Raw genomic sequence first — 17,008 nt, forward strand, 5'->3', positions numbered from 1 at the left:
CAGCATTGTTACTTTTTACAACAATATACCTTCTTTATACATACTTGTATTTCATTCATCATTTAGTGCAGGTGGGTAGATTCTTTATTTTTGAATATAAATTTTTGTACTAACAGAAAAATGGCATATGTCTTGTCTGTGGTTTTTGTGTTTACCAAATGGGATAGTAGAGAAGGTTGCACATCCAATGACCAAGGAACTTTAAGCAAGCAACATGCATGCTTAAATATTACACCAATGATGTTACAACATCACATGACACCCCTTGCTATACCATGTGCTTGATATGGTTGAGTGAATTCTACATTATATATAGCTTTCACAACTGACGGATCTTTCTAACCTAATTTTACAATATTGTATCTGTGTTCATTAAAAAGATAACTGAACTTTTCTTAATTTCATGTTTTCAATAGGAATTTATTAGGTTTCAAAACATTAGTTAGAAAGGTTTGAAGACTGTGGTTAGCTGTAGAGGTACGAAGACATAATGGCTGGTTTCGTAGGTGGTTGCCTAGTAACAAAGCGATGTTACACAATACAGTGACGTAGCAACATATTACTGTACTCTATACAGTCTATATTATGCAAAGGTAAATGTGGGAGAATAACCCATAACTCACAGCGTTGTGCTGAATTGCGTATGGGTGTGGTTCGTGACTTCCTAGCCGCCGTAAAGAGGCACTTATATCAGCTACATGTTCACATCATTCCACGACAACAGGGGCTGAACCATAGCGTTGGGGAAACCCCCTACTGTTCCGAAAGATGCAATGTAAACTGGACCTCCATTTTAAGTCCTTATCTGAGAATATTATTACTTTAAAGAATAAATCTTACCCTAGTTTTATTCTTCTTAGATCATAGAATTATTTACATTTGGAGGCAATCTGATAATTGTTAAATACAACAGAGCCCCAATAGTTTTACATACTGAAAACGACAGCTTTTTGTGGTCTATGCTGATTAGTGAATTAACTGACGTTTACAAACTAGCTTTTTATAACTAAAACAATTTGAAAGTGATTACTCTATGGTTTAACAAAATCCATGAAAATGGAGTTATGAAGCATTGAGTATGTACTTATCTGTGTAAATTGTCCATATGATGATGAGGTAAATGTAAACAATAAAGACTAATAAAACACTAACCGAAAAGCAATGGATTTGTAAATGGGTTATTTGAAATAGAATCACATTTGCATCAACATAACAAGACAGAGACTGAAGTCTATGTACAGTAAACAACATAATGAAATGTTAAGAAGTGACATCAATTTAGTCATCATTTTCAAAAGAGCATAAAAAAGGGGCCTATAGCCTTGGACAGGGTCCCGCATTTAAAATCCCTAGCAGGGTTCCTAAGGAGAGCTTTTATGGCCTACTTCTAATTTGGCCCAAAATTACGCTTTTAGACCACAATATAGGGATTGGCAATCAATTTTACATTATTTGGATAGATAAATTTATATTTTTGGTCCAATAACCTCTCTAGAGTCGGAAGGTTAGGCCTTTCTGGGATAGTTCCAAAAGAGTACATAATAAAATTATCATTTTGGGATTATCATTCTTTCTGGGATACTTCCAAAAGAGTACATAATAATATTATCGTTTTGGGGTTATCATTTTTAAATGAGTACATACAGTATACTATTACAGAACCCTTACACTAGAATACGCTCTTGTGAAAATGATGGAAAAATGGATGACAAATAAACAACAACATACAATTAATGAATTAAATAAAATTCAAAATTGAATCCAAGAACATTAAATTTGAAAATTAATAAACATCTATCTATGTCAAGTCTCATTTGTTACAAAAATGGGGAAAAACATTCATTAAGAACATGCAATAAAGAAAAAACCTATTATTTAGAGAAATAAAACAGAATTAAAATAAAATCATTTTAAAAAAAAGAAAATTGGTTGATCAAAATGTAAAGTGCATGAAGTGAAATAAACACCCAAAAAATTACCATTACGAGAAATCTTTGAATGAGGAAGACTGTGGAAAAAAATTATGAATATAATATTATAATATTCTTATAAGAATATTATAATATTATAATAATATAATATTATATTATTATAATATTATAATAATATTATATTATAATAATATATTATATTATTATAATATTATAATATTATAATAATATAATAATATAAGAGTTTCAGATATATGTATGTGTTAATATGCAGGGGGTTAACTTTTAAAGCCAGGCTGAGGAGGGAAAATATTGTATATTTTATATAAAAAATCCCCTCTAGAAAAACCAAAAAAAAATCATCTTTCTAGTGCCCTTTTAAGCCAAGGTTGGCATGGTTAACTATCTTGTCAGTATTTGGTCGCCAAATAAATAACAAGATTTTCCTGATACAAAATATATCTTTCCTTCAAGGATTTATTCAAAATTTACATTGTAGCCAGTGTTTAAATTGCATAAAATTTACGAAAAACATAAAGATATATTGCACATTAAAATGGTAAAGGGATAATAACAAATAGACAATTAATACTAATGAATTACAATAAAAATTAAGCTTAGACACAATAAATATTATCATACTTTATATACTTCAGTCATCATTTAATAAAGTTAGTAAAAATAAGTTTAATAGAAACTATATTACTATATTTTTATTTGTAAACCACTTCCTAAATATTGTTGATACAGATACAGAATAACATCCAAGTCAAAATTTTTGAAAAAAGTACTTACTTTTCTTTAACAGTACTTTTTGAGTTTTCCACTATCTTGATGAATGTCAATAGAAAATGCTTGATGAGGAGGAGCTCGGAAAAGCTGTTCAGAGCTCTGGATTGCATCCCATCATCCTCCTGAAAGTTCAAAGGTCAGATATGTCAAGGTTACAAATACAAAATAGTTTACTTTTTGAAAAAATGATAAAATTAATTCTAATTGAAAATAGTCACTTTATTTAAGACTTCAGTGTCCATCAATTAATCATCAACAATCATGGCAGAATGCGATGTTTAGTGGCACTATGACAATAGTATTTACTCAACAAGTCAATGTGCACTTTCAATTCATAAACATCAATGATCAGATGTGAATTTTAGCAGTATTTTAATTAAAAGGCTAAAGCAGAGTCTCATATGACCAAAAAAAAAAAAAAAATCCATCTCCACAATCTTTGAGCACTCAACAACACGATGTCATTTGCAGAGTGTTGATAGCAGGCTGAGCGAATTGTCATTATAGACCATTTTCATGAATTTGAAATGAAAATTTACGATAACCTGGCAACTGCCACTGGGGGACTTTCAGAGGCCTAACATTTTGCTCTACGTAGCTACCATCATGGATTTAATGAATGAAAAAACTAAATTACTAACGAGCACAAATATTTTAAAACAGAAAAAACACAAAATATTTATATAAAAAACAAGTTTAAGTCTTAAAAATCTATTTCAATGATTACATATACAGTAATTACAATAATTAGCAAGATCGTATCTGTTGTCTACTGCTGGTATAGAGAAGGTCTAGCGGCGCTCTCCGCTGCATGGTGCTACATTTGTAACTAGCCAGCTGCTCAGGCTAGGCCCCTATAAGTCCCTCAGTGAGTTGTGAGACCTGGTCCTTGTTCCGTTACGTATCCACAGAATAGAGTTACTCGCCACTGGCATAGCGTCTACCCCACTTGAGAAATATATGTTATTGATCGGTCATGTATTATTATTGCGCCTTCCACAATAAAAACTGTCTTAAGATGTTTTTAAGACACTCAGAAAAAAAAAATGCTCTCCAAACAAAAAAAAAACATTTTTCACCTGTTCCTTAAATTACTTGAGCACTGATAAATGAAACAAACAGGTTTGTATTAAAAGTTAAGAACTTTTACTGGAATTGAGGGCAGCAAACAGCTTACCTGCACATCCACTTCACTTGAATCTGGGATAATTTCAAAGCCAGTGAACATCATGTTATACATGTACTGTCTGTTACTTACAAACGGAATCACAATGCTGCGCAGGTCATCACCACTTAGGTCTTGTAAATTGATGGTCAAATCAGCAATTGCTGTTGAGAACCATACAAAAAATAATTTAAAAAAATCATTATTGCATATTTATTTCAGTTAAGGAACAGGTAAAACTTGAAGCTGAAGCTCTGGGCTTACAGGCAGTAGTGTCCACCTGTCTTTCCTTGGCATTTGGGCCAGACTGCATAAGGTCGCCACTCGCCCCACAAAGTAACCTGTTTTACCATTCCAGCACATGCTGGTACCCATTTATACTCCAATGAACAGAGACACGTAGATAATGTGTTTTGCCTAAGGACACAAGCAACATGCCAGCGACGGTTTTGAACCCTTGACCACAAGGTTAAGAGTCTGAGTCACAACCATTAATCCAACCGCTTCTAACCTGAATGTCAATAACATCAGATTTATTATAGAAGATAAGCAAAAAGATCATAAAACTAATAATATTAGGGTGGGCTATTTTTCACAAAAAATATATTCCCCCCGCCCCAACCAAAAGGCACCTTTTAAGTTTTAATTAATTAATCTGATAACTTAACCATGAATAGCAAGATAGACATTTGAAGGGTGGGTAGGTGATAACATTATAAAATCTAACTAATAAAAATAACTTTAGACTTGTTGGAAAACTTCAAGGCTGGTTGGCCCCGCCAACCATAACTACATTATCCCTAATCCCTATCACATCCCTAATCTATATTGTTTGAAAAATCAATGTTTTTCCATTTATTTTCGTTCAAGCTAAGATAAAATTCTAGTTTCTTTAAAAAACAATTTTTTTTAAAAACTAGAACTTTTTAAAGAAACTAGTTTCTTTAAAAAATAATTTTAAAATATATTCATAGTACCGGCTTGAGCTTCTTCTTTTACTTGGTCCTGAATGTGTTCCATTTCAAAAGAAATTTTCTGCGTTTGTTCATCAAAATGTTTAATTCTTCTTCTAAAGTAAACCCAAATAATTATAAATAAAATTAATCCGACACCGACAGCACCGGAAATTGGTATCACCAAATTGAGCAGATCAAAGGAAGGATATTGAATTGGTCCAAATGTCACCTCAAGGTTGCCATGATAAATCTGAAAGAGTCATTATTTTTAATTCTAAAAAGGTAATAAATATTTTAAAGTTTCATATTGCATTTAAGAGCAATAGACAAACTACTTCTCACACATTTTTCATTTCAATAGCTTGTTCATTGTGATGTGAATCTGAAGCACTACTATATGTTTATACATTACAGCTTGCAACTTACCACGACAAGAGGATGATCTCCACCATTTACTGCATCAGGTTCCTCTTTTGGTGCCTCTGCAACAACTGACGTGTTAGCTATTGAGAGTACATTGCATGGAGTCTCACCAACATACACCTTTACATCACTGACCTCAGTGGCACTAAGATCTATGCCTGATCCCTATGGGAAAACATGTTACATGTTAAAAAGATTCAAGGAAATGGCAAATTCCATAAAAGATTTCCAGCTGATTTTCTTTAACTGTGGAAAAGTTAATAAGCCAATTTGTAGTTAGAACTACGCATGCCTGTATTCCAAGGTCTACCTACATAATCCTATGTCTGTTTATGTACTGGTACTGGTATAGGCATTTATAATGCGCCTCTTCCTTGCGGTTATAAAGCGCAGTTCTTTTCCCTGGTCATTGGGTCCACATGCTAAGTGTTTCTGCTGGTAATCAGTGCAGGAGCGTGGATTTTCTTAACGTAGGATATTTTGGTAAAATCTCATTAATTGTTCATAATCATCCTTATAGAAAAGATTTTCACATGCGCTATTTTCAAGCCTATGTTAGCCTCAATGATCAGTTGCTCTGTGCTTCGACTTAAAAAAATAGAAATAAATGAAATTTGATTTTGGGTGAACTGAGCGGATACAATTGATATAAATGCAGCTGGCAAATTTAGGGGGAGGGGTGCAGAGAGTTTGATCGCACCCCCTAAATTGCATTAGGAAAATATTTGTTGTATTGTTGATATGAATTACCAGTAAAATTTTTTAATTTCCGGGCACCTAGAGTTTCATATTCTCAAAATGTTTGCAACTAACCCCAACCATGGTGGAGCTGAGGTGGTATGGACTCCCTTCCGCCAAACCCTGCATCCGCTCCAGTGCGGCTCTTTTAGTTTATATTTATAGTCAAAATTAGATGGGCATTCAACAAAGGGTCCAGTGAGCAAAATGGTCTTTAATGAGTACTTTATATGCAAGTATTATACGCAAGATTAGAGCCTTCATTCAGTCTGTTACCGGTATATCAACATCCAGTCTGTTTTATTTTATAGTGAACAAATATTTCAAAGTAAACATAAAAGGTGATTTACTTATTTCATGCAACTTGTTTATTTTGTTTTGTACAGTGGTGGCGCCAGCGTTTGAAATCTGGGAGGGGTAGGGAAGTGCGGGAAAAGAAATTATCGGGGTTGGGGGAACAAACGGCCACTGTATTGGCATAATTTATGAAGTCCTAGTTTCGCAGCATCGAGCAAAGTTCCTTAGCTTACATTGGAATTTTAATAAAACTTTAATTGAAGAATAGGTTTATTTAGTATTGTATTTGCAGGCTGACGGTAAACGTAGGCCTATCACTTCAATGTATCAAAGCAATCACCTGTTTTAATTTTTGCATTGATTCAAATACACACTTATGTGCTCTGTGGTCGAGCAAGTCTTCCAGGATAAGGACTATAAACCATAGGCCCAGTGTACACAATTAGCTTTAGTGTGCACTGTAAAGAACCCAGTACATCTTTTGAGACGAATAGGGGGTTACCCCGGTTGTACTGGTCCACCTTACAGTCCCTTACCCTTATCCTGTACAAAAGCACACCGACAGATAGTCTGTACTAGAATGGAAGAAGCCTAAGAAGGCCCATACATCGGTTGAATCGCAAAATGGAGCAGCTGATCATTCAGGCTGACGCAGACTTAAAAATAGCGCATTTTAATTGAATAACTAATAAACAGTATTTTGTATTTCAGACTGACAGTCAATGTAAATTAAACTCCAGAATCTACTATCAATCACTTAATTTATTCTTGCATCGATTCAAATACAAGGCCCATACAAAGACTGAATCCCAGGGCCGTAAAAGTGAATGGTGCATTTCAATGGTTGTTCTACCGAAATCGAGCACAGGTCTTTCGCAACAAAATGAGGCTGACCCCAATCGTGCAAATAGCCAATGCGCAAAATATGTTCTAGAAGGATGATTATGAATAATTCATGAGATTTTACCAAACTATCTTACGTTAAGAAAATTCGCGAGCAGGCAACCCCACCAGATAAAGTGCCTTGTTCAAGGACACAAGCAAAATGATTGAAAGCGAGTGAAAGAAACCCCGACCTTGAGGTTGGGAAACCAAACCATTCCTGCTGTGCCAAACTGCCTCAACAATTGTCAATTGACCTTGAATTAGCTTATTAAATATGAGTTATTGTGTTTATCCACCATTAATCTAAGGCTACTTGTATTATTTGTTCAAACATCGACAAGGAAAAACAACATAGTCTACCCTCAATTGAATTAACGTAATATCACGTTCTAGTATGTAGATTCCACCTTCTACCAGTTGTCCATATACTGTCTTACTACTGAAGGGATAGTAGATAGGATCAGGATAAATTCTAAATTCAGATTCACCACTCGATTCAATAACATAGCCATCAAACGAAAAGGTCACAGGTAATGCAACATGTGCTTGTCGTCTGCTAAGTATTTATCCTATTTTAAGAAGGGACTATAATGGCTGTTTGAAATTAGCGTATATTATTATTATTTCCTTGATTCTCATCTCTATAAAAAAAATTAATGATATAATAAACAAATAACAAGCCATTAGGAATTACTGGAGATTGAGAGACATATTTCTAGGTGCCCTCTTAGGAATAAATTTCCACGAGAACTTAGATTTTCTTACTGCTTTAGCTGATACACCATTCACTAGCATCTTGGCTTCTTGCACATACTGAAAATGCATCCCTGTCACAGTAATCTTACGACCACCACTGAAAGATATCAAACTTAAAATCAGCATCTGCCTGTTTTATTGTAGAAATAGTAATGTAGGCCTACAAAGCATACACAATATACAAATACTATTACTGCTGCCAATAATAACAGTATTTCTAATATAATAATAACAATAATAATAATAACAATAATAATAATAATAATACCTATTATCATTATTATTATTATATGATATAGTCTTACAATGTGGAATGTAATTCAAATAAATATTCTGACAAAAACAGTTCAGTGGAAATGTTATTAGAAAAAAAACAGACATTCTTACGCTTTGATACTGCTTTTCGGATTAAAGTCTGTCACTCTTGGGTTGTCTGTGTACGTGAAGGTAGAAGCATCTCTTGTAGCCTGTCCAAATGTAACCGTTGCCATTACCTCTTCTTCAACTGCATAATGCGAGGTTGTACAAAGTATCTGAGTTTCAGATACACTGCAGTGAGAAAAATAAAATAAATAATTAACCAATATCAGAGAATGGATAATCAGGTGAAAAAGATCCAAAAAAGCAATTTGTTTACTTACTTTTTAACATAACACTCGCTTTCTCCCATAGATACCATAAGATCTCGACCGGTGTTCAAAAACATGCCGGTTATATTCACTCGTGTACCACCATGCTTGATTCCAAACTTTGGAGTGATGTCGGAAATTAAAGGATTCTGGAAAAATAAATTGAATTGAAGAAACTTTTAGCAGTTTATGCTAGATATGAAGTGTATTGTTCCACTATATGGAATAAATATCAAATATAAATATATAATAACCTGATAAACTATGTATGCTGGTCCACTTGGTTTCCCTTGGACAGATATGATGACATTTCTTTGAGAGGCAGTGCTGAAGACAGGAGCTCTACACTTAATACTAGATGTAAAAGCAAAAAATAACAAATGTATAAGTATAAAAACAAAACAACAATACCCAAACCAAGATACAAGCAATATATACTAATAGACAATCATTTAATACAATACAAGTAACAACTGTGTAAGTATTAAGTGAAGAACAATATAGTTCTATCAAATCAAGAGTCATTTGAAAGCCTTACGTTTGTGAAGCTATGTTAAACCCATCTGCAATCTTTTCACATTCCTTGCTATCTATCATAATGCTAGCAATATCTGAAGACGTTTGTCCAAAATCAGTTCCAACAAGTTCAATGACCTCAGTGTAATCAGGCTCAGGCTGGGTTATTACCGTAGCAACTGAAAGAGGTATAACCTAATAAAGGAAAAATACAGTATCATGATTTTCGGCCTCTAAAGAAAATATTTTATTTTTATTTTATAATAGTTCAGGCATACAAAACATTTTAAAACCTTAAATATAAAAACATTTAAAAAAGAGGGAAAAAATAAAAGAAAAGAAGACCAACTGCTATAGACAAATAATATTAGAAATTACATTTTACACAAAAATGAATTAATATTTGAAAATTAGGAATAAAAAAAAACCTGCAACTTTAGAATCAACAGTTGAGGGTGCTGTTTGATTATTCTTACCTGTGTTATTATGGGAGCTGGACAGTCACTAATTTTTGTTGAACAGAATGAATCGTATTCACAGCCATGGTCTCCACACCAGACGCAATTAAGCTGTGGTCTAGTAGTATTGTTAGAAAGACACCGGCTGCAGTCTGGACGCTGCACTGAACATTTGTACAGAGTAACTAGAAACAATCAAGACAAATATGTAAACTTACACTATCTGTGTAGTTTAAGATGTTTCTTTTAATCAATTCCTGCAAACAACTCCCTACCTTTCAAAACAATAATAATACAGCACTCTAGGCCCTGTGAGATAATAATAGCTTCCTACTGAATAAACCCTAAAATAATTGTATATTTGTATGCATACATTCTTAGTAATAGTGTCAGGTTATAATTGATTTTAAAATTATTGTCAAAGGTCAAAGGGTAAAGAAGTCAATATTCTAATAATATATCAGTAGTGAAACAAAGTCTCTTTAAACTTGTCATATGAGGAAGAAGCTCAGCTAGAAGTTGGCAGTGAGTTTCAAATAGTGGAAGTTGATGAGTAAACCACATATATTATATTGACATTTGAAATATGAACATATTAGATTAACGAGACAAACAGAGGAAACTATTAAACATTTCCTTGTTCTTGACCTTTGTTCTATTGGATGTTAGCCTAAAATTACTGTCAATGTTGGTGTATTGTGCACTGTTGCTCCCTTAAAATTTGTCCTATCAACTCCACTTTGTTATTAGCAATTCCTAAAGCTGAAAAACTGTAGCAGTTGATACTATATGTAATTATGTAAGATGATTTTTTTATCGAATGGAACTTTACTATTCTTGTAGCTATAGGCGTAGACCAATTTTCTATGGAAAAACAAAAACCAAAAAATCAGTTTTCAGAAAAGATAAACTATCACCAATCATTTGTATCCACCAATTATTTGTATAGAAAGCTAAATGTTTGGATAGTAATTTTTGACAATGTTTTAAGTTAGGATTGCACTTCATTTTTGAACAAGAATCAATAGGCATCATTAGTTAAAATAAAACAAATTGTAAGGCTTTAAAAGCAAGAAATGTTGTATTAAACATTTGAGGGAGTCAAGAGTAATACTGTACTCTCAAAACTATTACTGACAAAAATTTGTTTAAAAATTCATTTCTACCATATGCTTGCCAGATTTTAATGATCACTTTCCTACATAATTTCACTGTTTAGGTGGTAGTTTTATAACCATTTCATGGTTTTCCACTGTTTAGTTAAAGTTTTTTTTGGTGCTATTGTATTTTGTGTAGTATTTATATATTTATTGTGATTCGTACGTGATATTGTGTAAGCTCAGGAAAACAAACTTCAATAAATTCAATCTTTAATCTTGTAAAATTCAGGGAAAAAGATGTGTAATTGACATGTTCACACAATGTTAACTGTAACTAACTTTGGAATATGTAAAAAAAACAACTATTTTTAGTCATAGAAAGTGCTGTGCAAACATATCTCACTGACTATATTATATGTTATGACTTCCTTTTAACTCTTCCGGGTTCAATGGATGTAACACATGTTAATTTATGTCAATTTTGGTATATTTTTATTATATTAACATTGCACAAGAAAAGATACATAAAAAATGTGATATTTTAAAAGGGTTTCAAACTCAAGAAAATGAATGTGGGTAGATTGCATGTCTGTCAAGAATACATTCACCTACTGAAAGAATCAGTTGGTACCAACCTTGATAAATGTTGTCAATGAAGTTGTTATTATTCCAAACAATTTGAATATTTGCAGTTAGTTCCTGTTCGTCAGCTGCATAATCATACTAAATGAGATTTTAAAAGAAAACTGAAAATAAAATTCTGAAAAAAAATTGTAAGTGTAGCCACATCAAAATTTAAAATACAAATGACAAAATAACTTAGAATCAGAGTCTCTTTGGAGGTGCACTGGAAGGCTGAATGTTTGAGGATATTTTACATTTATAGTTAATCTTTTAAGTGCAGAGTTAATTAAGATGTATCAAACAAGGATAAAGTCTTACTGTGTATTGGGAACAAGTAATATTAGGTTTCTCAACAGACGCCGGAATAGTTGATGTTTTCCCCTCAATTGTCAGCACACACTCATAGACACTGGGGACCTGAACAAAATTATGAATACAAAGAAAAATAAATAAGAAAAAATGTTCAACTTGCTGTCAGAATAAAACCAACATAAAATTTGGTTCAAAAAACACTGGTAACAAACCAAAACAAGTTTAAATTATAAACCTAAAACATTTTGTTTTAATTGCTGACCTAGATATTTAAATTTAATATGAAATGACAATAAAAATATTATTTTACTAAGAATAAAAAAAATGCACTGTTTTGGAATACAAAATAATTATATTTAATTTGAAAAAAAATAGGTATTATAGAGAACCTGTAAAAAAACCCCAAAACCAAGGTTTAGTCTACAATGCTCGGTGTTATTATTTAAGATAGTTTATTCTGGCAGCCCCGCACTGATTGTATAAGTAGTAAATGTAATTCTAGAATGTACTTCCTAAAATGAAGAATTAAGAGCTGGTCTTAATATCTCATATCAGTTCCAGTTTGGGGTCAATATCACTCATAAATAAAGCAAAGTAGAGGAACAGGTCCAAAGAGGAGCGCTTAATTGTATCCTCCCCACTCCCCCCCCCCCATCAAAAATTGTATAATAGATGTTCAATGTATGATAACCTGCATCCCTCTCATGATGAATAATATGAATCAATATTACTAGGTATAGTGTACAAATAGTTACTACAGTATTAGGGAGCTTTTGATTTCTGCGACCACGCAACGCTAGAACGAAATCACTCATGCGTGACCCTCCTACCTGGCGTCTTACGTTCTCTGCATTAATACATTTGGCCAAATTGCGTTCCAGAACCTACTCGATGAGGTGAAATTAACGTTCTCGCATGCGTAAATGACTTTTAGTGAAGTCATTACGTTCTACGTCCTACCGTCGTTGTGCAATCGAACGCCCTCTAATAACAAACGATGTATGACATGACCTTTAACACTTATTTCTTACTTTTGTTGCATTTGGTAAATTTTTAACAGGTATACGGACTTCTTTCACCAAACTGGCATGAATCAGTTCTTCATTGGTTTGACGGATAATTTGTGGACATGAATCATGACCTTTCATACCACCAGGAGCTGGTGTCACAGTTGCCTTATTAAAATAAATATGCAGATATTGAAATATTTATAATGTAATTAGAGAAAATGTTCAAAAATCTCATTAAAAGCATTCACATTTAAAATTATAATTTCAGTATTACTCACATTGCCATTCAAGATCACTTGATCATCTGCACTACAGAATGCTGGAGCATTTTGGGTACATGTGTTGCCATTGAGACACCAAACACAGGTAAAGCTGGTAACACATTCGGAACAACTAAAATAAAAAAAGAGTGGAGCGTAGTCTTGTATTCAAATCCATGTCCAATCCCTTCTCCTCTTAAAGGGCACCCTATAATTTAAGTGTTACTCTAAGTAATACTTGCTGTTAGATATGTTCATACAGTGGAAGTGCACTTTATATTACTATAGTGACACAGATATTAAAAATATATCATGTCCTTACATACATTTGTAGACCTTTTGCTAGATGCAAAATAATACTGAATCATTATTATTTATTGTCTTTGTAATTTGGCAAGAGCATTATTATAAAACAATCTAAATATTTTTTCTGTTAATTGTTTAGCTCATGCTGTGGTTTGGTAGTGAAGTTGCCTTACTTTAAATCCTAGGGCAAATAAGTATGACTTTTCTCACAACAATAATTACACTTCACTGAAAAGGCAAAAAGAGACAAGGTTCTAGAACATTTATATACTTTTTAATAAAGACAAATTACACTAAGTCTTAATAGTTCACATGCTAAAATTTACATAATCAATAACAAACTAGAATTAGAATCCTTTTGATCAAAAAATCTTTTCCGCACACTAGTTGCCTTTAAACTGTTCAAAACTATTCTGGTAATTATAATTGGTGCAACCACAATTGTGCCAAATGCATTGTTCAATTCACAGTTCAAATACAGGCAATAGGTTTGAAGTGAGGATTTTCCTCTATTATATAATAAAATTACAATGAACAACTTTAAAGGCTCACGATAACAAACAACTTTGACATTACACAATTGATGGTCACAATAACCATCTTTGGGAGTTGTGGTGGATTTTCTTGATGACTCAGTGAACAGATATATTTACTCTGAGATACTATTTGCTTTATTTCCTCAAAATCATATTACAAATTTTTCTACAGATTAAAATTTATTTACTTCCTTGTAAATTATATGTCTATATTTGGTGATTAAAATTCAGAATATTGGCTGTTTTCATTTTTAAAATTTCATTTTACTATATATTTTTGGGTATAATGAATTAATTGTCCATATATAAAATAATGTAAAGTAATCTTATTCTAAAATGTAGGGTTTACAAATGAATTAGTATGTAGCGGATTAAACATTAAATTGTTCCAACTGATAAATGGAACAGTGTACTATTTAACTCATTATTACTAATTTATTTGTAATGAGTTGTACATTGTTTCAACTGGTAATTTAAATTATGAAAAAACATCATCAGATGGTACAAAATAATAAAAATAGTTATGAATAGTGCAATAACATACAGTTTATTTATATTTTAAGTTATTCACAGCCTGTGTTGGACTAAATGCAAGGAAATGGCATAAATAAGACTGTTATTATTTTATTATGAAAATCTGTGCAAAAACTAAACTGTTTTGATCTCATTGAAAGCTAATAAGCTTAGTTGATATTTTCTAGGAGCAATTTTATTTTTCAATTGCCTCTTTGAGTCATTTTCTCATATATTTTATTACAGGCAGTGTACTTGACACAGTGTGACAGTGTACTTGAAACAGTTACAATAGACTGGAATTCATAGCTGACAATATGCAAACTTCATTTTAAAAAAAATACATGATGCAAAGACAAATACAGTAATGATTGATCCAAACTAATTTGTATGAAAATAAAAATGTTTCTAATAATGATATAACACAATACATTATATTGTTTATATAACATTTTTAAATTTAAATCAACAATTTCTTTATAAAATTAGAAATTACTAATATAATGAAAGTCATACAGTAGTTTGTAAGTTTTCAAATCTGTGATGCTTTACTATAAAGAGAAATAAATATAATATAAAAATACAACATTATACAAAATAAAATTAAAGTAAAAAGTAATAAATTGTTTTTTTGTTTCAATGAAGATTACAAAATAATACAAAAGTAATGAAATCCAACTTACGATGTGATGGCACTGCAATCAAAGAACCTGAATTGAGTGGTAACAAAATCAACATCAGTTTCAGATGAATGCACAGATAACGAAACTTCTACAGCAGCTAAAAAGATGACACAATCAACTAAATTAAAAATATACTGTTCATGAAATAAATTTAAAACAGTCATTAATTATTAGATAAAATAAATTATAATCTGGTATTGACAAAAAAATATCAATGCTGTCATCTCACCTTCTTTGTTTGGTATCTGTGGCACTTGTGTTCTAGGTGGTGATGTGCAGGTGATCGTTTTTCCATCTTTCAGTCCAGGTGACACAAAATCACCAAATTTACAACTATAATTTTGGTTGACATTTAATGGTGGGAGCTGCTTAACAGTTAATTTTAGCTACGACAAGAAGAGAAAAAAATAATAATTTATATTTATCATCATCATTAGTGTTCTGCCAAAGGCAGGTCCCTCGTGGCATTCTCCAGTACTTCTGGTTCTCTGCATCTGGTGTTGCTATTGACATTCTTGCCCTGATCTCTTTCTCGCAATGTCAATCATCTGTCAGTAGGCTCCCTCAATACTTGTATTGGCTAGTTCTAGGGGTTTCAAATTCAAATTAAAAAAAACACACAATTGGAAATTTGTTGTTTGATACACTACATAAAATAGAAAAAAGTTAATCATAAAAAGTCAACACAGAAAATACAAAAGGTTGAACACACGATAAAACAATATTGCAAATCATATTCAATATAACAAGATAAAAAAAATAGCCTGAGCAGAGGTGGCTTGGGAGGTGGGGTGTCCCTCTGTACGTATGCAAAAAAAATAGAAAATTATGACCTTTTATAGTGCATTTAAAGGTGTTTAAATGTTGGAATGTCTTTAAAGGGATGTGTTGAATTAGCTATCACAAAGATATTCCAATTATAGACATAGACTGCTCTTTTTTACTCACATTATTTTTCTAGGCTATGCAGATGCATCTTAATCTCTTACCCTAGTCTAGCGTAAATTTTACTCTGGTCGTCCGAATTGAGAGATGTACAGTATAGGCCTATACCTACTGTATTTTGTTGACTATTAAAATTTAACTTGTCATGTTAACAAATCTGCTTTACGGTATTTTATGAATTAATTACGACCAGGAAGTTACAAACAAGAACCATAGCTCGGGGAACCGAATCTCAAGTACTGTACTTGCAGAGCCACGTGCATGCATTGTGGGCATTGAACTTAAAAACGTCCATTTTCCAGTGGGGTATATTATGTTTTTGAGTAGTACCAAAGTGCGAGCCAGCGAGTCATGCGAGCCAATGTGCAAGTCATGCGAGCCATACATTTAATTTTTTTTTCAGGTTATCCAGTTTTGCAAACACGTAGGCCTAGCCTATATTCTTTGGCCTAGTAGATGCAAATGAATAACACACTGGGGAGCTTTGCCTGTGTAGTCCAGTCATGCGCAGTACATATATTTTTGACTTTTTTGAATCGTCGATCCGAAAGTTAGACTGGGTTCCCAGTCCCTAATCTTTTTCTTAATCAGTTGAAATGCTTAAGAATAAATCGATTTTGGCACACATGGCGTTCCATATTACTTATTTGCATGGCGTTCCATAGTATACTTTTTATGGGCTTAGGAAAAAAGTTTCTCAACATAAACTGACGCTGGTGGCGCTTTTCGAAATGCGCTAATGTACTACGAAAAATCCATAAATTAGAGACTTGTGGCAAGTCTATCCGAAAGTATGCAGCGCTGATAGATGTTGTTAAAATACAGATATACAGATACAGATATATTTATATATATACTGTATTTATTTATATATTTATATATAAAATTTATATATTTATTTATATATTTATATATATTTATTTGTATATTTATATATATATATATATTTATTTGTATATTCATTTACATATATATATATATGTATATATTTATAATATATTTATTTATATATTTATTTTATATACTTATTTGTATATATATATATTTATTTATTTATATATATATATACTGTGTTATTATTTTATATATACTGTAATTATTTATATATTTATTCATATATGTGTTTGTATATTTATTTGTGTATTTATATATATATATATATATTTATTTGTA

The 17,008-nt window shown here is 32.0% G+C and overlaps 1 protein-coding gene across 1 annotated transcript in view; it reads right to left on the reverse strand.

The window, feature by feature from the left end:
• The window catches only part of LOC117107052 (plexin-B-like), a 41,458-nt gene that overhangs the window by 13,032 nt on the left and 11,418 nt on the right, over positions 1 to 17,008 (reverse strand). Inside the window, exons 7-23 of the mRNA XM_033248575.1 lie at positions 15,120 to 15,276; positions 14,891 to 14,987; positions 12,871 to 12,985; positions 12,614 to 12,757; positions 11,589 to 11,687; positions 11,282 to 11,369; positions 9,565 to 9,731; positions 9,111 to 9,283; positions 8,827 to 8,926; positions 8,585 to 8,721; positions 8,331 to 8,492; positions 7,882 to 8,040; positions 7,548 to 7,740; positions 5,271 to 5,432; positions 4,866 to 5,094; positions 3,901 to 4,052; positions 2,727 to 2,845 (exon numbers count right to left, since the gene is read on the reverse strand). Of these exons, the coding sequence (XP_033104466.1) occupies positions 2,727 to 2,845; positions 3,901 to 4,052; positions 4,866 to 5,094; positions 5,271 to 5,432; positions 7,548 to 7,740; positions 7,882 to 8,040; positions 8,331 to 8,492; positions 8,585 to 8,721; positions 8,827 to 8,926; positions 9,111 to 9,283; positions 9,565 to 9,731; positions 11,282 to 11,369; positions 11,589 to 11,687; positions 12,614 to 12,757; positions 12,871 to 12,985; positions 14,891 to 14,987; positions 15,120 to 15,276 (2,453 nt within the window). The remainder of the gene's footprint in view (positions 1 to 2,726; positions 2,846 to 3,900; positions 4,053 to 4,865; positions 5,095 to 5,270; positions 5,433 to 7,547; positions 7,741 to 7,881; positions 8,041 to 8,330; positions 8,493 to 8,584; positions 8,722 to 8,826; positions 8,927 to 9,110; positions 9,284 to 9,564; positions 9,732 to 11,281; positions 11,370 to 11,588; positions 11,688 to 12,613; positions 12,758 to 12,870; positions 12,986 to 14,890; positions 14,988 to 15,119; positions 15,277 to 17,008) is intronic.

The sequence above is a fragment of the Anneissia japonica genome, unplaced genomic scaffold, assembly GCF_011630105.1.
Source record: "Anneissia japonica isolate Jap-2015-1 unplaced genomic scaffold, ASM1163010v1 scaffold9291_len582782_cov165, whole genome shotgun sequence".
In the NCBI taxonomy this organism is placed as follows: Eukaryota; Metazoa; Echinodermata; class Crinoidea; order Comatulida; family Comatulidae; genus Anneissia; species Anneissia japonica.